This window comes from Ursus americanus, chromosome 36 (assembly GCF_024610735.1).
Source record: "Ursus americanus isolate L20-20 chromosome 36, mUrsAme1.1.p, whole genome shotgun sequence".
Classification (NCBI taxonomy): Eukaryota; Metazoa; Chordata; class Mammalia; order Carnivora; family Ursidae; genus Ursus; species Ursus americanus.
Genome location: NC_142162.1, coordinates 5263124 through 5286889, shown reverse-complemented (window position 1 = coordinate 5286889; position 23766 = coordinate 5263124). Strand labels below are relative to the sequence as shown.

Genomic DNA, 23766 nt, shown 5'->3' with positions numbered 1-23766 from the left:
GTTAGGGAAGGTTTTAGCTATTATTTTTTCAAATAAGTTTTCTGCCCTTTTTCTCTCTCTTTTCTCCTTCTGAGACCCCTGTAATGCAAATAATATATGATCTGCTTGAGATTGACTCATAAGTCCTTTAAGCTATCTTTACTCTTCTTGATTCTTCCTCTTTCCTCCTCATCCTTTCCTCCCTCCTCCTTCTCTCCCTCCTCCTCCTTCTTCGTCCTTTTTCTCTTCTTCTTCTTTACTGCTCTTATTGGATGAATTTCACTGCCTGGTTTTCAAGTTCGGTGATCCTTTCTTCCACATCATCTAGTCTTCTATCGAATCCTTCTATTGTATTTTTCAGTTCTGTTATTGTATTTTTTAGCTCTGTGATTTCTGTTTGGTACTTCCTTATATTTTCTATCTCTGCATTGGAATTCATGCGTTGTTTGTTCATGCATTGTTCTCCTCACCTCAGTGAGCACCTTTGTGATTTACTTTGAATTCTTTATCAAGTAAATCACATATCTCTATTTTGTTAGGTTTTTTTCCCCTGAGGTTTTAACTTATTCTTTCATTTGGAACATGCCCCTCTGTTTCTTCGTTTTCCTAGACTCTCTCTGCATTAGGTAACACAGCCACTTCTCCCGGTCTTGAAGGAGTGGCCTTTTGTAGGAGATGAACCTTATCATTGAACCCTGCCCTACCTCTTGGTTTTTCTCAAACCTTTGTGATTTGGTAAAGCAGCCTACTTTGTTCTTAACCGGCTCCTAGTAGTGAGGGTGTGTCAAGAACTACCAGTATCCCAAAGGGAAGGCTTTCAGTCAACACTTAGATTCAGGCTGAGTGGAAGCCAGAACCTCAGGCAGTAGCTTTGCAAATATGCAAATATATGTCTTTAAAGAGAACATTAGGAGATGGACATTTCTGTCTGTTCTCTCTGCACTGAGCCCTGGGTGATAGCCAATTAAGAGCTGGGTTTTTTTTTGTTTGTTTGCTACTGTCCTATAGAACCCATGAGCACAAACCTTGCTGGCTACCAGAACCAGGCTGTCAAGGGATGGGTCCTCTGGGTAGTAGCCACAAAAGTCTGTGCCCTAGCCTTCTCTTTTGTAGAACATTTTAAGATATGGGATGGTGGGAACATAGTTTCAACATACAACCCATCAATAATAAGTTCATATAATCACTAATCTGAAGAATGTAAAGAATTTTTATGACACCAGGCAAGACTGTCAAGGCTTGGTTATAAAATAAAGGTTATCTTAATTCCTTTTAATTTTATTGTTTTCAACAATTATACTTTGTATTACCATGTACAATAAAATTAGTCTTAATTTTTATATCTTTTTAAAAGTTCTTATGTAGATAAATTTACACATAATATGGGGGAAAAAAGAGTTTCCCAGACAATATGTTCTAATTTTTGCTTCAGAACCCATTTAGTAGTTAGTTTTTTAAAATGCTTTCCATTCTACAGGAAAGACTTAAAATTGGTCTAGGTTCTTCCAAAACACCTTTGATCAAATCAAGCTTAAAAGCTATTTTCTTTTATATTTGTAATGTTTGGCTCCACAGAGAGTTCATAAATATACTAGTTCCTTATTTCAGATACTTGTCACTTAGTTCTTTATACAAAACTATAGAAATATTTAAAAACTGATCACTTGCACCTATAACTTCTCTAAGAAATTATTTTGTCCTTAAAGACACAGATATAATTCATAGTAAGAAGTAATAGAGGGGCACCTGGGTTGCTCAGTCAATTGAGCATCCAACTCTTGCCATCAGGTCAGGTATGATCTCAGTCATGGGATCAGGCCCTGCACCAGGCTCTGTGCTCAGGGTGGAGTCTGCTTCAGATTCTCTCTCCCTTTCCCTCCTGCTATGTCTCTCTCTCTCTCTCAGATAAATCAATAAAATCTTTTAAAAAATAAAAAAGAAGTAATAGAAAGAAGTAAACTCCCAAGCCAAAATAGAGTAATAATATTGTATTTTCCTTGGGAAACTAATGTGATATGGATCACTATCTTATTACACATAAAATCTTCATGTTCTTGAATATATTAAATTTAGCTCAAAGTTGGTGAAACCCAAGGATGCTAGGGATACCTTACATACATTTAGCACTTTATAGTTAACAAAGTATGTTTGTAGCACTTAAACTCTCTAACTTCTCTGTGAGATTATTCACGATTATATATGTTATGTTAATATTACTAGAAGAAATTTAATTGTACCTTAGAGCATTGTGAAGAAGTCCTTAATGTTTCATTTTGCCAATTTAAAACAAATTGCATATAGAGAGTTGGGAGGATGGTTCTGTAAATAGCTATGTAGACAGATATAACTTGTTTGAGGTCTAATATCTAAGCAAACCAATGAGTAGATCTGCAGATGCTAAGATTGAAGGGACTTGGGGAAATATTTGTATAGGGATATGAAAAAATCTGGGAAGCATGATAAGAAAATATATGCAATAAGACAGTTAGAACATACTCATGGGTATGCAATAACTTTCTTCAAAATAATTGTATCATTTTCCTATATTACTGAAACAAAATTTTGTTTTATTTCTTATTTGCTCAGATCATGTATATTTTGCAGAATGACTACCTGTGTTTTCTCTTTCCTTTGTTTGCCCTTATACTTCACCACTAGATAAAAGTCTTTCTAAGAGTAATTCTAATTTAAGTTAGATATATTCTAAAATGGGCCTCTGAGTAACACTTTGTTTCTATAGTTTATTCAATAATTATTTTAATGTATATGGCCTGTATGATGTTTAATTTTGCCAAGATATATGAGTTATTTGCATCTCAAAAGGACTATTAATGAAAACTACAAAAGTGGATAGAGATAACCATACTACTTGCCTAAGTGTCTCCCTTTTAAACATCCCTAAAATAGGGGCACCTGAGTGACTCAGTCAGTTAACTGTCCAACTCTTGGTTTTGGCTCAGGTTGTGATCTCTTGAGTTGTGAGATCGAGCCCTGCTTCAGGCTCTGTGCTCATCAGGGAGTCTATTTGGAGATTCTCTCCCCTCTGCCCCTTCTCCTACTTGTGCATGCTCCTCTCTTTCTCTCTCTCCCTCTCTCAAATAAATAAATCTTTTTTTAAAAATCCCTAAAATAAAAAGGGGATAATTATGGGATTGAATTTTTTTCCAACATAGGTGGAGTAAGAGTAGACTATTTTGTCACTAGTGAGATTTCTGAAGCCTAGTGAGAACAGTTGAGACTTCTTTTTGAGAGGGAGAGAGAAAGAGAGTGGGGGTGGGGGAGTGCAGTGGGAGAGGGAGAGAGAGAATCTTAAGCAGGTTCCATGCCCAGCATGGAGCCCAACGTGGCACTCGATCTCACAACCCTGAGATCATGATCTGAGTTGAAATCAGGAGTCAGACACTTAACCAACTGAGCCACCCAGATGCCCTGAGACATTTTTTCTTATGGTTTTATCAAATAGAGTCACTTTTGGTTTTTCAGATGATCTTGTTCTCAAGCTTTGAGAGCTATGAGCCATGAGAACAGAGGATATATATAAAAACTGTAATCAGGGAAAAATTAATATTCTCACCTAAAATAAATTATGGATTAGGGGACTATAGGAGGAAAAAAGCTAATAAACATAGTCATTTTAAGCTTATTCATTACTCTTATCATATCTGGGTGGGGTTTTTCTTTTTCATAGGAATTTTTTGCAGATTTTTTCTTTGAAACTTTTACTCTTAAAATTTCCTTGCTTTGTGTTTTCTATGTATCTCTTACTTCTTTGTCTTTTGCTGTTACTACCAGCTGGGGATTTTTACCTAATATTGATGTGTATGACGTTCTATTGACTGATTTTACAACCAGGGTTAAGTATTCTGAAAAGTAAGGTTTTTATTGTAGGGACAGTGGACATGAAGTAGAGGTCCTTTTATTATTAATATTATGCCTGTTCATAGAGACCAGAAACTAAGTAATATTACCTTAAGATGTGTTTAAGAATGATTCAAAATTGAACAAGTTTTGTTTTTTTAATTATTCCTCCCAGAGAATATTTTTATTGGTTTTTTACTTATCTTGCCTGTGTTTCTTTATACGAATGAAGGCAAATGGAATATATTCTTATACTAAAGGTAGCATACTGTATATATTCGATCACATTATACACTCTGTTCTGCACCTTGCTTTCATCACTTAATGATATGACCTGTAGATCTCTTCAAATCAGTATAGGGATCTTCCTCATTTCTTCTCACAGCTGCATGGTATTCCATCAAATGGGGGTGCCTCAGTGTTTTTAACTAGTACTTTACTATTAAATACATGGGTTGTTTATAATCTCTAAGTTTTATATATTATGCCACAATCAGTAAACTTGTACTTGTGTTCTTTCATACTTACGTAGGAGATTGTGTAGGATATAGTCTCAGAAGAGCGATTGCTGGGTCAAAGAGAAATGTATCTGTATTTTTGTAGATATTGCCAGATGCCCCTCTATAAGAGATTTTTTTGCTTTTGAGCATGTTTTAAAGGAAATAAATTATATGGTTTATTACATTTCTTGCTGCTAACTTCAACTTAATCTAACGTTGGTTCTACTCAAAATTTTAAAATTCAGATTCCTAACCGATTCTTTACTCTGTCAGAGATAAATGCCTACTTACCTCTAGCATTTCAGACTTATATCTAATATCTTTGCATGTCTAGTGTCAAAAATCAATCTGGGTGACTTTCCTTAACTCTTCAGAGCTCTATCTACAACCTGTAGTGCTATTAGTCTACCTGACACCTGATAATAAGTGCCACAATCTGGTACAAACCTCAGATTACCTATTTTCTCTGCTCTGTGTTAAGATACCCTTAACAACTAACTTGTTCTTTTAGGCTGATTGACATACTGATTAAGCCATACAGTTCTTCTTTTCTTTAAGATATGGCAAGATTCCCTTGTTACCTTCATGTATATTCATGCTGGTTGCAAGGAAAACTTAGCAAGTCTTTCCTTATTTGGGTTTGTTGTCAGTATATGGAAAAGGTGGACCCTAACACATAGAGGCCCAAGCCTCCTATTGCATTAAACTAGAGGGTCATGGACAAAGCTCTGGGCTCTGAAGCAAAAGACCTAGGCCTGTGTCTTAAAGGATAGCTTAGAGCTGTAGCTTAGAGTCATACAATTTCCTGAACTTAGTTATATTACCTGTACATTGTGGAAAATCTTACTTAGCTCACAGAGTGGTTTGTGATAGTAATGTGAGATAATGTAAGTAAAAAAGTTTTATCAATTCTAAAGCCCTGTTAAGTAAAAATGAGACAGTATATTTATTTCCTCTAACTGAGGCAAGCTATAACAATATCCTAACCTCTATCTCATCCATTTTGGGTTCTTTCTGTGTTTAGGGTACATTGCTAGAAGAAAAAAATATTACATATTTTTGTAAAGAAATAACAGCCAGAATTTAAGAAAGTATTTTGTTTTCTCTTTTAGCTGTAGACTTCAATATGACAAAAATTTTAAAGAACCCAAGAGCATATACAATGCCCACATTCAAAGAAGAATCAAGTGTATCAAGACTAACAACAAAGGTTTGGAGCATAGTAATTACTAAAAATGTTCTTACTTCTTTAACTTGCCATATAATTTGCTATATTTTAATTGCTATATATGAACAGCTTTATATATACACAATGTTCATTATTATATTTCTTTTATTTTAATATTCAGATTTAATTTATTAATGCAATTAAGCAAATCACAGAAACAGATAAGTAGAGATGGCAAATTCTTTTTTTTTTTTAATGTTGTCTTATTATATTATGTTAGTCACCATACAGTACATCCCTGGTTTCTGATGTAAACTTCGATGATTCATTAGTTGTGTATAACACCCAGTGCACCATGCAATACGTGCCCTCCTTACTACGCATCACCAGTCTATCCCATTCCCCCGCCCCCCTCCCCTCTGAAGCCCTCAGTTTGTTTCTCAAAGTCCATTGTCTCTCATGCTTCATTACCCCTTCTGATTACCCCCCTTTCTTTATCCCTTTCTTCCCCTACCGATCTTCCTAGTTCTTGTGTTCCATAGATGAGAGAAATCATATGATAATTGTCTTTCTCTGCTTGACATTTCATTTAGCATTATCTCCTCCAGTGCCGTCCATGTTGTAGCAAATGTTGAGAACTCATTCTTTCTGATAGCTGAGTAATATTCCATTGTATATATGGACCACAACTTCTTAGTCCAGTCATCTGTTGAAGGGCATCTCGGTTCCTTCCACGATTTAGCTATTGTGGACAATGCTGCTATGAACATTGGGGTGCATATGGCCCTTCTCTTCATTACATCTGTATCTTTGGGGTAAATACCCAGTAGTGCAATGGCTGGGTCATAGGGTAGCTCAATTTTTAACTTTTTAAGGGACCTCCACACTGTTTTCCAGAGTGGCTGTACCAAGTTGCATTCCCACCAACAATGTAGGAGGGATCCCCTTTCTCCACATCCTCTCCAGCAATTGTTGTTTCTTGCCTTGTCAATTTTTGCCATTCTAACTGGAGTAAGGTGGTATCTTAGTGTGGTTTTGATTTGAATTTCCCTGATGGCTAATGATTTTGAACATTTTTTCATGTGTCTGTTAGCCATTTGTATGTCATCATTGGAAAAGTGTCTGTTCAGATCTTCTGCCCATTTTATGATTTGTTTATTTGTTTCTCGTGTATTGAGTTTGAGAAGTTCTTTGCAGATCTTGGATACCAGTCTTTTATCTGTAGCATCATTTGCAAACATCTTCTCCCATTCCGTGGGCTGCCTCTTAGTTTTTTTGACTGTTTCCTTGGCTGTGCAGAAGCTTTTTATCTTGCTGAAGTCCCACAAGTTCATTTTATCTTTTGTTTCTCTTGCCTTTGGAGATGTGTCATGAAAAAGGTTGCTTTGGCCGATGCAGTAGAGGTTGCTGCCTATGCTCTCCTCTAGGATTTTGATGGATTCCTGTCTCACATCAAGGTCTTTCATCCATTTGGAGTTTATCTTTGTGTATGGTGTGAGAGAGTGGTCAAGTTTCATTCTTTTGTATGTAGCTGTCCACTTTTCCCAGCACCATTTATTGAAGAGACTGTCTTTTTTCCACTGGATGTTTTTTCCTGCTTTATCAAAGATTAGTTGCCCAAAGAGCCGAGGGTCCATTTCTGGGTTCTCTATTCTGTGCCATTGGTCTATGTGTCTGTTTTTGTGCCAGTACCATGCTGTCTTTGTGATCACAGCTTTGTAGTACAGCTTGAAATCCGGCATTATGATGCCCCCAGCTTTGTTTTTCCTTTTCAACAGTTCTTTGGCGATTCAGGGCCTTTTCTGGTTCCATACAAATTTAAGGACTATTTGTTCCAGTTCTTTAAAAAATGTCCTCAGTATTTTGATTGGGATAACATTGAAAGTGTAGATTGCTCTGGGTAGCATGGACATTTTAAGTATGTTAATTCTTCCGATCCATGAGCATGGAATATTTTTCCATCTTTTTGTGTCTTCCTCAATGTCTTTCAAGAGTGACTTATAGTTTCTAGAATATAGGTCCTTTACGTCTCTGGTTAAGTTAATTCCAAGGTAACGTATGGTTTTTGGTGCTATTGTAAATGGGATGGATTCCCTAATTTCTCTTTCTTCAGTCTCATTATTCGTGTATAGAAATGCAACTGATTTCTGAGCATTGATTTTGTATCTCGCCACATTACTGAATTGCTCTATAATTTCTAATAGTTTGGGAGTGGATTCTTTTGCGTTTTCCATATAGAGTATCATGTCATCTGTGAAGAGAGACATTTTGACTTCTTCTTTGCCGATTTGGATACCTTTTATCCCTTTTTGTTGTCTGATTGCTGTTGCAAGGACTTCTAGTACTATGTTGAATAATAGTGGTGAGAGTGGGCGTCCTTGTCGTGTTCCTGATCTTAAGGGAAAGGCTTCGAGCTTTTCCCCATTGAGAATGATATTTGCTGTAGGCTTTTCATAGATGGTTTTTATGAGATTGAGGAATGTACCCTCTATCCCTGTACTCTGAAGGGTTTTAATCAGGAAAGGATGCTGTATTTTGTCAAATGCTTTTTCTGCATCTATTGAAAGAATCATATGATTTTTGAATTTTTCTTTCTGGATAAAATCTAAGACACTGATAGATTTGCGAATGTTGAACCACCCTTGCATCCCAGGGATGAATCCCACTTGGTCATGATGGATAATCCTTTTAATGTACTGTTGAATTCTATTAGCCAGGATCTTGTTGAGGATTTTGGCATCCATATTCATTAGGGAAATCGGTCTGTAATTCTCCTTTTTGATGGGGTCTTTGCCTGGTTTGGGGATCAAGGTAATATTGGCTTCATAGAATGAGTTTGGTAGCTTTCCTTCTGTTTCTATTTTTTGAAATAGCTTTAGGAGAATAGGTATTATTTCTTCTTTGAATGTTTGGTAGAATTCCCCAGGAAAACTGTCCAGGCCTGGAGTTCTGTTTTTTGGAAAGTTGTTTATCACTGACTCAATCTCTTCATAATTAATTGGCCTGTTTAAAAAAATCAATTTCTTCCTGTTTCAGTCTTGGTAGTTTATAGGTTTCCAGGAAGGCCTCCATCTCTTCCAGATTGCTTAATTTATTGGCATAAAGCTGTTGATAAAAGTTTCTAATAATCCTTCCAATTTCATTGGTGTTGGTTGTGACCTCTCTTTTTCATTCATAATTTTATTAATTTGGGTCCTTTCTCTCTTCTTTTGGATAAGTCTTGCCAGTGGTCTGTCAATTTTATTAATTCGTTCAAAGAACCAGCTTCTAGTTCTGTTGATCTGCTCTACTGTACTCCTGGTTTCTAATTCATTGATTTCTGCTCTAATCTTGGTCAGCTGCTTCCTCGTGCATGGATTAGGTCTGTCCTTCTGTTGCTGTTCCAGCTTCTTGAGGTGAGAATATAAAAACTGCATTTTAGATTTTTCTATTCTTTTGAGTGAGGCTTGGATGGCTATGTATTTCCCCCTTAGGACTGCCTTTGCAGTATCCCATAGGTTTTGGACCATTGTGTTTTCATTCTCGTTGGTCTCCATAAATTGTTTAAATTGATTTTTGATTTCCTGGTTTATCAAATCATTCCTGAGCAGGATGGTTCTTAGTCTCCAAGTGTTTGAGTTTCTTCCAAATTTTTCCTTGTGGTTGAGTTCCAATTTCAAAGCGTTGTGGTCTGAGAATATGCAGGGAATAATTTCAGTCTTTTGTATCAGTTGAGACCTGTTTTGTGACCCAGAACATGGTCTATTCTTGAGAATGTTCCATGGGCATTAGAATAGAATGAGTATTCTTTGGTTCTGGGGTGTAGTGTTCTCTATATATCTATGAGGTCCAACTCGTCGAGTATGGAATTCGCAGCCCTTGTTTCTTTGTCAATTTTTTGCATGGGTGTTCTATTTCTGATAGTGGAGTGTTGAGGTCCCCTACTATTTACATATTTTTATCTATATGTCTCTTTATTCTGGTTAAGAGTTGGCTTGTGTATCTTGCTGCTCCCTTGGTGGGGGCATATATATTTATAATTGTCATATCCACTTGTTGGATACATCCTTTAAGAATAATATAGTGCCCTTCTGTGTCTCTAACTATAGTCTTGAGTTTAAAATCCAATCTGTCTGATATGAGAATTGCTACTCCAGCTTTCTTTTGAGGTCCATTGGCATGAACGATGGTATTCCATCCCTTTACTTTCAGTCTGAATGCATCTTTAGGTTCAAAATGAGTCTCTTGTAGACAGCAAATGGATGGGTCATGTCTTTTTATCCAGTCTGCAACCCTGTGGAGTTTATGGGAGCATTTAGGCCATTTACATTGAGACTGATTATTGAGAGAGATGATTTTAATGATGCCATGTTGCCAGTACAGTCTTTGTTTCTATCGATTATGAATTTCTGTTCTGTATCACTCTTGGGCCTTTTTACCTTTATAGAACCCCCCTTAATATCTCCTGTAGGGCTGGTTTCGTGGTTATGAAATTGGTCAGTGACTGGCAATTCTGGAAGGTTTTTATTTCTCCATCAATTCTGAATGACAGCCTTGCTGGATAAAGGATCCTTGGCTGCATGTTTTTCTCTGAAAGAGCTTTAAAAATGCCCCCCCCCCCAACCCGTTCTCTCATTCCAGGTCTGTGTAGACAGGTCTGACGTAATTCTGATACCTTTGCCTTGGTACTTGAGAAATTTCTTTGCCCTGGCCGCTTTCAATACTGTATCCTTGGATCTAATATTTGTGAAATGCACTATGACGTGACGTGGCGTAGGTTTGTCGTGGTTGAGCTTGGGAGGGGTACTCTCTGCCTCTTGGACATGAATGTTTGTTTCCCTTGCTAGATTAGGGAAGTTTTCAGCTACAGTTTATTCAAATATCTCCTCTAGACCTCTGTTTTTCTCCACCCCCTCGGGGATGCCGATGATTCTGACATTGGAACGTTTCATTGAGTCAGTAATCTCCCGTAACCTACATTCTTGGGCGTGGATTTTTTTTAAGTCCAGATTCTATTTTAGCTTTTTCTTCTACTAATCCATCCTCCAATTCACTGATATGTTCTTCTGCCTCATTCACCCTGGCCGTCAGAGCCTCTAGTTTTGACTGCATTTGGCTCATAGAATTTTTAATTTCTGCCAGATTCACTCTCATTTCCGCCCTTAGAGATTCTATATTCTCATTAACATTTTCGTTAATACTTTTTTCAAGTCTACACATCATCTTCACCATTGTTACTCTGAATTCCATTTGTGATAATTTGGTTATATCCATATCCATTAGTTCTGTGGCAGAGGCCACAGACTCATTGTCTTTTCTTTGCTGGGGGGATTTCTCCTTCTCGTCATTCTGATGAGGAGAGGTTGCGGGGTTGTCCAGAGCCCAAATTATTGACTGGGACCCAGGCGATGTGCCCTTGTTTTATAGGGATCTTAGGGATGTGGGCTTCTTGATTTTTCAGCCTGCCTTCTGGGGGTGGGGCCTGCCGTGCTGATACTTAGGCAACCCTGTTTGGGTAGAGTCTCCGTGTCCCCTGCGAGGGGGGATGGGGATGGGCACGCTGTGAGCCGGTATTTCCAGGCTTTTGTTCTCTGGCAGCTTTCCCTGGAGGTTTGCTGCGCCTCTTCTGAGAGTCAGAGCAACAGTGGCTGAATCTCAGCCTCTGTCACAGAACAGAGGGATTGCGGACCGTTCTCCACTGATGTTCTGGCCACTTTAACTCTGTTTCTGTTGGTGCTGCTCAACCCTGCAGCGTCCCGGGATGTGCACCCCACACCCGGCGTCCCAGCCCTCACTTCCAGGGCCGGTGCGTCTCTGTCCTTTGTGTTTATAACACCGCCAGCCGCCTCCGCGCTCCCGGGTCTCCCGGTCTCAGTCTGGTTCCAGTGAGCGCACCGGAGCTCCGTGAGAAGTCTGGTGGCGTGCGCTCCTGCTCACAGTCTCAGTCCGCTCTCTCGCAGGTGCCGTCCTCGAGTCCGCCTGCTCCCCCCGTGCAGGTGGCTACCGCTTCCCGGCGCCCGAACGTGGCGGCTCCCTCCCCCTTCCGTTTATCTTCCGATATCTGTGCGCAGTTTCACGGCTCCCCGCTTCGTACCTCAATACTCAGTGCTGGAGATGTTCATTTGTAGAGATCCAGGTGTATCTTCCTGCGTCTCAGGCTGATTCCGTGGATGTTCAGGATGGTCTGGTACCTATCCAACTCGACTCAGGGGACCGGCTGAAAAAGGGGTCCCCTACTCCTCCGCCATCTTAACTCCAAACCCATTATTATATTTCTGACATATATTTTAGAAAAATTTAATAATCAAAAGTGATTTATTGGAGAGGATAATCTTAATGCTAAAAAGCCTTTTTTTTTTTTTAATATCCTCATCTCTAAAGAAAAAAAAAAACATAGCATTCATCTTTTCTCACACTTCTGGCACTTCTTGTCCTTGGGTTGATAAACAAACATGGCTCCGATCTCAATAAGTTCTAGTCAAGGTTGCAGGGAAAACTTCATAAGTGTTTTCAGCAATGGCTGACCTGTCCCTATCTCTTAAGCCATGAGCCTGGGATAACTAGCCATATGTAGATACTATTACTGATAAGTTTCAGTTACTTAGTTTTTCCATGTTTCTGATGGTGCCTCCCTATTAGAGATCGTTATGGACTTTTCCATCTTGTGTTGCTTTAGCCAAGATTTGATGAGGTTACTGGCTTGATATTCTGAATTTTATCTCTTGTTAGGACAATTAGGTTTCAAATTTGTTGCAGTCTTTATTGCTAAAATTTTGTCTGAATTATCTATTCAAGTCTGACCATAAATTTTATGTTATGCCTATATAAAAACCACATTCTGAAGTCAGTATTCATATATTTCCTGATCTTTAATAATACAGACATATAGAATGTTTTCCAGCATTTACAGTGCTTCCAAGGATGGTTTGTAAGTACTTAAAATAGAAACTAGTGATCTCCAGAAGTCAATTTGTGATCAATGATGATATCACACCATTGGGGGCAAGGGGCATGTACAATATTGCTGGATTTAGAAATCAGGAAATGTAATAGAAATTGTATATCTGATCTTCAGCACTCACTAAAAATGGCCCTTTATATCCTGTTTACAAATTGAAGAAATATGGACAGGTGGATTTATAACTGACTGAACAACCTTTTTCAGATGGCACTGTTAAAAGATGGAAAGCAAATTGCAGATACATTTTTGGTAATGCATCACATCACTGGCCCTGTCCTATGTAGATTATTTTTATCAACAACTTGGATAAAAATATGGTTGCCATTTTCATTAGATATGTAGATGTCATAAACCTTGGAAAAACTACAAATACATTGGATGATCAAAAGTTAACAACAATCGAGTACTGGCTATCAAGTATCTTAGAAGATAAACTTTTATTATGGAAAAAGCATTAAGGTCCAAAATTACGGCTGCACAAGTATAGGATAATAAAGCCATGGTCAGAGGCATCTGAAAAGATTTGGGAATTGTCTTTTATAGTAAGCTCTGTATGTATCAACAGAGAATCTTGTTGACCCCCAAATCTACTGCGTTCTTGAGCTATTTAAACAGACATGTGAGATCTACTCTATGCTGATTAAACAATTGTATATTATGTTCATTTTGGAGCTCCACATTGTGAAAGGGTGTAGACAAACAGAAGTGTTCTGAATAGAAAATAATCAAGATGATGAAGGGCTTTGAAACCATATTTTTTTGAGCAATCGCCAAAATATTTAAAGGCATTTCCTCTAGAAAAGACTCTGGTGGCCATAATAACTGTTTTCAGGTATGTGGAGAGCTACTTTAGGAAAGCAGAATTAGGCTTTTTCTGTGTGGCTCAAAAATTTCTTTTAGCGATACAGACCACAAAGTTTTTATGTTTACCCATAAGTGAAAGCTATGGGAAGACTGTTTTCAGTTCGACATAAAGAATTTTCTGAGCACGGTGGTTGTCCAGATGCTGAATGGGTGCCTGTGGCTGCCCAGTGCCATTATGAGCATTGGCAGGACGCACATGCAAACCTCAAAAATCAAAGTTTCGCTTTCTAGTCAGCGTCAGCAATTATCCTTTAATAAATTAACCAAAAAAATTAAACACGAAAATCATCCCTTGGACTTTCTAGCTCATCTCTTGTGATGCTTCCAAAGTTTATAGGATTGCTTGGTTCTCAAATTTAGTACCAGGTTGACTCTTGGCTATGAAAGTCTTGTTTCATGGAATCTTTAAGTTTTCTGATAATTTTCTGCCATTGTCTTTTGTGGGGTAGATGGAAGCAATAGAGCTTCTGCTAATTGTTTTGGGTATTTGGAATATCTCTAGCAAGAGTTATTTGGGCAACTTCAAACCTTCCACTTTAAAGTATCTAGTAAAATGGCTAAGGCTTCACCAAACACTGGATATGCATTTAACACATAGTTCTGCTCTTGTCACGTTGAACTACCCTTTAAAAATCAGGGGCCATTATAGAGGAAGGAGCAGGTATTAACTGAGGTTTTCCTATTTTAAAAAATGGATAATTGCAGAAAAATAACAGAAATGTCTATTTCTAGAATTTCAATAAGATGTAGGTTCTGTCTAACAATAGCCAAGGCAGAAGCCAGAAGGGTCATAAAACATCTTTCTAGACAGGCAGTATTTCCTTTTAATCTAGAAAAAGCTTGATCTGGTTTTGCATGCAATTTAAAGATTATTCAGCCATCAAAAAGAATGAAATCTTGCCATCTGCAGTGACGTGGATAGAACTAGAGTGTATTATGCTAAGTGAAATAAGCCAGTCAGAGAAAGACAAATACCATGTGATTTCACTCATATGTGGAATTTAAGAAACAAAACAGATGAACATAGGGGAAAGGAAGGAAAAATAAAATAAGAGGAAAACAGAGAGGGGGGCAAATCATAAGACTATAGGAAATAAACAGGGTTGCTGGAGGGGAGGTGGGAGGGGCGATGGGATAACTAGGTGATGGGCATTAAGGAGGGCACTTGTTATGAGCACTGGATGTTGTATGCAACGGGGATGAATCACTAAATTCTGCCTTTCAAACTAATAATACAGTATATGTTAATTAAATTGAATTTAAATAAAAAACTTTTTTTAAAGAGAAAAGAGGAAAAAAAGATCAGGCTAGATATAACCTAATATGAATTTTCATGGAAGATTGAGATGGAGTAAATTATTTACATAATAGAAAATATGTCTGATTTTGACATTGAGTTTTCACCATCAAAGAATTGCTTTGGATTATGATAGTTCTACTGTTCAAAATACTTATGCAGCATTTCTGAAGGAAAGCAATGAAAAAGTGACCATAAGCAAAAGAAACACAAGAGAACTTTTATGTATCAGTAAAAGCAAATGAGAATAAAATTTTATTTCCTCACAGGAAGTGGAAATAATAAATCTCTCATCCACACATTACAAAAATAGAGGAAAGACTTAATATATGAGTAGTTGCTATACTGACCTTGTATCCCACAAGAAGTCAGTAATAGAATCTTGGAACAATTCTATTCATGGTCACTTTCCCTGAGAGAGAATTCATGGTTGACAGTTTTTCCATCAGCACTTTGGTTACATTATCCACCTGCCTTCTGGCTTCCTTTGTTCTGATAAAAATTCAGCTTGTAATCCTATTGGGGTTCTCGTATATGTTGTTTTTCTCTTGCTGCTTTTGAGATTTTTCTTTTTGTTTTGGTCTTTCAACACTCTGAGTATGATGTGTCTAGGTGAGTATTTTTCTACTTGGAGTTAAGCTTCTTGGATATGTTTTCCACAAATGTTTAGAGGTTTTGGTCATGTTTTTCTTCACATTTTTTCCTGTCCCTTTTTCTGGAGCTCTGTTCATTTTCTTCTTTCTTTTTTCTTTCTGTTCTACAGACAGAATAATCTCTATTGACCTATCTATCGAGCTGATAAATAAGAACGCCAGAAGGGCCTTACTGCATGAACTCATAGATTCATACTGTAGTAAATTTCTTTAATTAAGAAGATGCTTGGGGTGCCTGGGTGGCTCAGTCAGTTAAGCATCTGACTCTTGATTTTGGCTCAAGTCATGATCTCGGGGTCCTGAGATGGAGCCCCCCGTGGGGCTCCCCACTCAGCAGGGAGCCTGCTTGGGATGCTGTCTCCTTCTCTCTCTCTGCCCCTCCCGCTTGTGCGCTCTCTCTCTCTCTCTCTAAAGTAAATAATATATTTTTTAAAAAGATGCTATAAGAGTTTCTTTTTATTTATTTTAATATACCAGAGAGTAACTTTATTTATAGTTACAATGCAGTTATATTTATTTACAGTTCTTTAAAAGCACATAAAAGTAATAATTTACTTGATTTTTTTTCTTCCCTTTACAGTCCCATTATATTAGCCCTGGTCCAGAGTTTAACCGTGTGCTCTTCAATTTTGGAGGTCAGAGTCCACTGATTTTATATTACCTTAAGATGCATGAGTTAGCTGGTATTTCCAAAGCCCCTAGACAAACCAAGATCAAACTCACTGAAATATTGCGAGAACCATATCCTTTTTTAAGCTTTGCTTTAATGTGATCTATTTCTAAAATGTTCAAAACTTTTTACTAAATGTCACAATCAAGAAAAAAGTTTAATGCATTTTTTAACCAGTGTTTTTTTACTTAGCATTTACTTATATTCAAAACTTTCACAGCATGTTTAGCTAAAGTATTTTCTCTTTTAGGTCTAAGCGTGTGATTTTGCATGCAAGAGAAGTTAAAAAACATAAAACCCGGGAACTGGTATACGTAGCTCTTTAGTAAAAGACTTTCACTGTTCAGGGTTCAGTTTAAAGCACTTGTCAGACTGTGGAGCATGGGCTTCTAGGCTTCTCCAGAGGAAAGTTTCAAACATGTTTTAGCTGTGTAATTCTTTTTTCCAATGAAAATTTGTCAGAAAGGTTAATTATGTAAAATATAATAGAAATGAAATTGGAGCTCTTTCATTGCAGCAGGGGTGAGGGGCCCAGAGTTCTGTACGCTTCTACTCGTCTACCCCCTCCGCATAACCCATGCTAGCCCAGCCCCCACTGGGGCCTTGGATAAACCCCAAAGGGATCTAGGATCCTGGTCTCCAAACTGAAGTGATTACAGCTCTGGATAGAAAAATATATATGTATATATCAAAACTCTTATTTATATCTATTTCTATCTTTAAAGACAAAAAAACTTAAACTTTACTAATATTTAGTAAGTGAGTACCTTCTTCACTCAGCTGAAGGATAATGATGGTATCTTTGCTCTTGTGTTGTTTTCTGGGTATCATGTGTTGCTGTTTTCCTTGGGTAAACAGATTTAGGTAACAGATTTTGGGTAAGCAGATTTATAGATTACATCATCTGGTTTAACTAAGGTAATACTCACAAGTGGACCAGTAGCTTTAAAAGGCTCTTGGAAAGAAAATTTAGATTGATGATAATATTTTTTTAAAAATAAGGAAAATGCCATAATGATTTTTCTCCTACTCCTTGAAGGAGATCCTTCTCGGCCCGCTAAGAAATGAAATTAATGGGGCACCTGGGTGGCTCAGTCAGTTAAGTGTCAGACTCTTGATTTTCAGCTCAAGTCATCTTGATTTCCCCTCAGGTCATGATCTCAGGGTCATGGGATTGAGCCCTGCGACAGGCTCTGCACTGGGTATGGGGCCTGCTTAAGATTCTTTCCCTCTCCCTCTGCCCCTATTTCCCCCACCCCTTTTTCTGTCTCAAGAAAAGGAAACGACATGAAATAAATGACAAACCAATCAATTCTGCCAAGATGTAGGCTAAAAAAACAATAACTTTCAAAATGACTATTTGAAATGTGGATATACATAATTATTATAAACAATCAAGCACTAAGTATATGTTATGCTTTTCAGTATTAGCAAATGATTGTATAATGCCAGTTTAATTTGCAAGGCATTTATAAACCAACTATGTAGCTATCAATTCTCTACAATTGAGGATAAAAGACTTAGTATGCCATTAATAAATGTAATATTAAATTTTATTTTTTAAAATATTTTATCTCACTGTTTTCTATTTATAGACTGCATCTTTTATAATATGTATAATAGATTAATACAGATCGATATTACATAATTCATAAATTTAAAATTATACCTATATGGAAGTGTGCTCACATAGCTTTTACTCATGGGATATATGATCAAAATCTGCTCTACCAGAGTCTCAGGACTCTTTCTAGGATACTTCCTCTCCCACATGTCAGTCAAGACAGCCTCCAGTGCCTCACTAACCATATGTACATGGAATTAACTTGGATAGCTCTGAAACAAAAGGAGAAAGGCAAACTCCAGGGCTAAATCAGTCTGTTCAGGGACTTGTAAATTAAGTAATGATCCAAGGATTATCATCAACCTTGGGTTAGTCCAAAACAAAAATTTTAAATGTTTAGAAGTGAAATTTGAAAGGCTGTAGAACCATTCATAATAAATTGCTTTTAAGTAATTTTAATTATAATTATAAAAATGTTAGTCTTTGTGTTTACATTTCTGATAGGCATGGATTTGTCCAATGGCTATGCGAGGCTTTGTACCAGTCATTTACTGAGAATGTAGGGAGAGTGTGAGCATGTGTAGGGGTGGGGAGAGGAGGAAATGGATATCTAAAGCATGAAACCTATTAAGAGAGCATCTCATTCCATAACTATGTGAGAGAAATCACCCTTTGGAAAGTAAATGGAGCTTTCTGTGATGCTTTTTGAACTTGTAAAATGTAATAACCCCAAGAAGAAAAAATATCCCTAGACCTAATGATGAACAAAATGAACATGATTCTTCGTTTCCATCAGCACATGGCAACTTCTCAAAGCAGGTATTGAACCCCCTGTGTATTATCACAGAAATGACCGCAGTCCTGCAGCAGTGGGCATATCACAGCCACTTTACACATAAAGAAACCAAAGCACAAAGAGTAATGATTTCCCAGGTGATTCATGCAGCAGAGAGAGCACCAGAATCTTCCACCATTTTCTGAGCCATGCCTGCTTTCCTGACATGGTGATCTAGGCTAGAATTCTGAGTGTGATATGAATGGCTGGTGGCCGAGCCCAGTAATGTTTTCTCCAAAATAATGATAGCTGCTCATGGAATTTCTGTCCAGACTTCCCATACTTATATGCAATGATTCTACAATCATTGAATTTTTCTCTCTCTCACTCAAATTTTACTTTGAAGCCATTCAGAATATAGAACATTTTTAATAGTTTTCCATGAGCTTATTGGAGTCGCGTAGCTTTCCTGAAGTGGAAAGATAATACTTTACAGTGAGTACATCTATGCAGAGTGAGGGAGTACAAACAAAGTAGAGAAGGCAGAGAAGGAGATAAATAATAACAGAAAGATAAACATAACTCATTATTTTTGACGTAGGCAGACTCTAAGATGGGCCCCAGTGATCCCCACCTTCTGGTGTCATAATTCAATTCCCTTCCATTGAGTGTGGGCTGAACCTATCACTTCCGTCTAACAAATGGGATATGGCTAACATAATGGTATATCACTTCTCAGATTCATTTGCAAAAAGACTGACCTCAGTCCTGCCTGAACTCTCTTGCTCACCCACTCAGAGCCCCGAGGCGGGGCGGGGCGAGGGGGGGGCCAGCTACCATGTTGTGAGCTGCTGTGTGGGGAAGCCCACATGGTGGGGAAATGAGGACCGCCTCCAGCCAACAGCCAATAAGAAACTGAGACCTTTAGTCTAACAATCCACGAGGAAATAAATCTTGGTAATCAATAGGTAACTCAACAATGTTTGAGCGAAAGTCTGATGTAGATGAATCTCTTCAACAAATTCAAATATTTATCACATTGTAGTGTAAAGTTCACTTGTTTTTCTCACTCAGTAGAGAACAAAGAATCGTTTGCCTCTGTATCCCTGACATGGGAAAAAAGTATCTAGCATACAATACATGTTCAATAAATGTCTGATGGGTGAGTATAGTATGGTTTTATATGAAGATAAGGTCAAATTTCATTTTATTTTTCAAGAAAATTGACATTAAAGTTAAGAAAACTGAAGGACAGGGATAGGGATAGAAATTTGGGAGTTACTGGTACAAAGTTCATCTTTGTAGTCATATCAAAATGATGTTTTAACAAATTTAATGAACAGTTACTGTGTACCAAGCACTCTTTTAAGTACTTTACATTTATTAATTCATTCCATTCTCATGTCAACTTCCGAGATAGATACTATTATTGTCTCTATTTTAAGATAAATAAACTGAGGCACAGGAAGCATAACTTGCTAAGTGATGGCACTTGGAGTCTATCCTTGGTAGTCTGGTTTCACGGCCAATACACTCGCACTCTGGTACTCAATTGTCTAGCCGGGAGAACTGTGTAGTTCCGAAAGAAGATAAAAGTATATTCTAGTTTTCTAAGGATAATCACAGTTATGGTTTGGGGCAAGGATGGTAAGAGGCAGAGAAGTCAACAGAGGACAAAAAAGAAAGGATGCCATGGTAATGTTCCTAATATTTTAGAATAGTTATTTGAAACTTCTACAGTTGATTCTGTATTAAGTTACTTTATAAGTTTTTCCCCAGACCTGTAAGATTGCATGACCATGCACAATATATTTCAAAATCCTGTAAGTTATTTACTGAGAGATTTTTCTGATATACTTTCTTTCTTTTTTTTTTTTTTTTTTTTGGAGATTTGAATACTCTTCTTTTAATCATTGATAAAACAAGCAGACAGAAAATCAATAAGGCTACAGGAAATTCAAGTAGCGCTGTCAACCAGGTTGACTTGATTGACATTTATAAAAACATACTACCTAACAACAGAATCATATTCTTAATTTTCTTAATCTTAAAAAACATTCTTTTTTTACGTTCAGTTAGCCAACATATAGTACATCATGAGTTTTAGATGTAGTGTTCAGCGATTCATTAGTTGTGTATAACACCCAGTGCTCATCAAAACACGTGCCCTCCTTAATAGCCATCACCCAGTTACCCCATCCTGCCACCCCCCTCCCTTCTGTACCCCTCAGTTTGTTTTCTGGAGTCCAGAGTCTCTCATGGTTTGTCTCCCTTTCTGATTTCTTCTTATTCAGTTTTCCCTCCCTTCCCCTGTGGTCCTTTGAGCTGTTCCTTATGTTCCACATTATGAGTGAAACCATGATAATTGCCTTTCTCTGCTTGACTTACTTTCTCTTACTTCACTTAGCATAATTCCCTCCAGTTAGATCCATGTTGATGCAAATGGTGGGTATTCAGCCATCAGAAAGGATGAATGCCCACCATTTGCATCTGATATACTTTCTTTTTTATTATTATTCTGATATGTTGTCACCATACAGTAGTACATCATTAGTTTTTGAGGTAGCGTTCCATGATTCATTGTTGCATATAACACCCAGTACTCCATGCAATATGTGCCCTCCTTAATACCCTTCACCGGGCTAGACCATCCCCGTACCCTCCTCCCCTCCAAAACCCTCAGTTTGTTTCCCTGGAGTCCATAGTCTCTCGTGGTTCATTCCCCCCTCTGTTTACCCCCTCTTCATTTTTCCCTTCCTTCTCCTAATGATCTCCCTGCTATTACTTATGTTCCACAAATGAATGAAGCCATATGATAATTGTCTTTCTCTGCTTGACTTATTTCACTTAGCATAATCTCCTCCAGTCCCATCCAAATAATTCCCTTAGCATAATTCCCTCCAGTTACATCCATGTTGATGCAAATGTTGGGTAATCGTTCTTTCTGATGGCTGAGTAATATTCCATTGTGTATATGGACCACATCTTATTTATCCATTCGTCTGTTGAAGGGCATCTCGGCTCCTTCCACCGTTTGGTTATTGTGGACAATGCTGCTATGAACATTGGGATGGATATGGCCCTTCTTTTCACTACATCTGTATCTTTAGGGTAAATACCCAGTAGTGCAATTGCTGGTTCATAGGGTAGCTCTATTTTTAACTTTTTGAGGGACCTCCAGACTGTTTTCCAAAGTGGCTGTACCAACTTGCATTCCCACCAACAGTATAAGAGGGATCCCCTTTTTCCACATCCTGTCCAACATTTGTTTTTTGCCTTGTCAATTTTTGCCATTCTAACTGGTGTAAGATAGTATTTCAATGTGGTTTTGATTTGAATTTCCTGGATGGCTAATGATGTTGAACATTTTTTCATGTGTCCATTAGCCATTCGTATGTCTTCATTGGAAAAGTGTCTGTTCATGTCTTCTGCCCGTATTTTGATTTGATTATTTGTTTCTTGGGTATTGAGTTTGAGAAGTTCTTTATAGATCTTGGATACCAGCCTTTTATCTGTAGTGTCATTTGCAAATATCTTCTCCCATTCCATGGGCTGCCTCTTTGTTTTGTTGACTGTTTCCTTTGCTGTGCAGAAGATTTTTATCTTGATGAAGTCCCAAAAGTTCATTTTTGCTTTTGTTTCCCTTGCATTTGGAGACGTCTCATGAAAGAAGGTGCTGTGGCTAATGTCAAAGAGGTTGCAGCCTATGTTCTCCTCTATGATTTTGTTGGATTCCTGTCTCACATCAAGGTCTTTCATCCATTTGGAGTTTATCTTTGTGTATGGTGTGAGAGAATGGTCAAGTTTCATTCTTCTGTATATAGCTGTCCAATTTTCCCAGCACAATTTATTGAAGAGACTGTCTTTTTTCCATTGGATGTTTTTTCCTGCTTTGTCAAAGATTAGTTGACCATAGAGTCGAGGGTCCATTTCTGGAATCTCTATTCTGTTCCATTGGTCTATGTGTCTGTTTTTGTGCCAGTACCATGCTGTCTTGGTGATCACAGCTTTGTAGTACAGCTTGAAATCAGGCAACGTGATTTCCCCAACCTTGTTTTTCTTTTTCAACATTTCCTTGGTGATTCGGGGTCTTTTCTGGTTCCACACAAATTTTAGGATTGTTTGTTCCAGCGCTTTGAAAAATGTCATTGGTATTTTGATCAGGATGGCATTGAAAGTGTATATTGCTCTGGGTAGCATAGACATTTTAACTATGTTTATTCTTCTGATCCATGAGCATGAAATGTTTTTCCCTTTTTGTGTCTTCTTCAGAGTCTTTCATCGGTGTTCTGTAGTTGCTTTACCTCTCTCCAAGATATCTTATGGTTTTTGGTGCTATTGTAAATGGAATCAATTCCCTAATTTCTCTTTCTTCAGTCTCATTGTTAGTGTAGAGAAATGCAACTGATTTCTGTGCATTGATTTTGTATCCCGCCATGTTACTGAATTGTTGTATGAGTTCTAGTAATTTGGGGGTGGAGTCTTTTGGGTTTTCCACATAAAGTTCATCTGATATACTTTCTTAAGCTCAAATACAGAACAATATCAGATCACTATGCAATTTTTAAATCAGAGTTTTGTGAAACAGATACATTTAAAATAAATTTAACCTTATAGGTAATATTTCCTTTGATTTGGAGTGACTTGCCAAAGTCATAAGAGGGAAGATTGCTTTATTGTCAATGTTTTAGAATTCATATATAAATACTGAGAAGACTGGAGATGCTTGTGGAAAGGAGGAGGAAAGGGAACAAATGTAATTGTACTTCACGGGGTGCTCATGATTCTGACAGGATTTTTAATGTACATCCATAAGGAAAATAATAAACTTTTTTGCTAATGTATATTAAACAATTATTAGAAAATTTGAATATCTTTTATGAACTATCTTTGAATATTTTTTTAAACTTGATCACTTAGTATTAGAGTTAGGAGTAAAACAACAAAAAATTTTACTTCAAGGACTTCGGAACTGAATATGTAATGTGTCTTTAAATTGTATAGAATCACATGCAACATATATTTGGAGCACTTACTTTTCCCTTCTCACATCATCTGTGTTTTTATACATCACCTCATCCTTTAATGTGCTGGAGTAGACTAACAAAAAAATACCTGAATGTCTGATATTTTTTTCCACGTGAAACACAAATTATTTTTTTACAAGATAAAGAAAACTCAGGAACACAGTGTTGGTGTAGTTGGTGTAGTCTGTGTCTCATTCCATTAAAAAGGAATGTCCAGAGGCTGTATCTATGTGTGGGTCCTGTTAAAAAGAAAGGTCAATAGACTGTAGTATCTGTATTTCTAACATGAATTTAGAAGGTTCACATTTTGTTGCAATTTAGAGAAAAAATCTGAACTCAGTGCAGTATCATAAAGAGTGCATTGTGTTACTACAACGACATGCTCCAACCTTCACATGTGACAAACTTATTAACATGTAAAAACTGTCCAAGGGCGGATCTACGATTGAAAATAATGTGGGATATAGCAAG

General features: G+C 37.4%; 1 protein-coding gene across 2 annotated transcripts in view; it reads left to right on the top strand.

Annotated features, from left to right (window-relative positions):
- The window catches only part of FAM227B (family with sequence similarity 227 member B), a 195732-nt gene that overhangs the window by 144815 nt on the left and 27151 nt on the right, over window positions 1-23766 (top strand). Inside the window, exons 12-13 of one of the 2 annotated variants that reach the window (XM_087859290.1) lie at window positions 5450-5547; window positions 15840-16000. In XM_087859290.1, coding sequence (XP_087715416.1) covers window positions 5450-5547; window positions 15840-16000 — 259 coding nt within the window. Of the gene's footprint in view, window positions 1-5449; window positions 5548-15839; window positions 22016-23766 lie in introns of those variants that run through there. The other variant, XM_087859289.1, reaches the window with a different exon arrangement.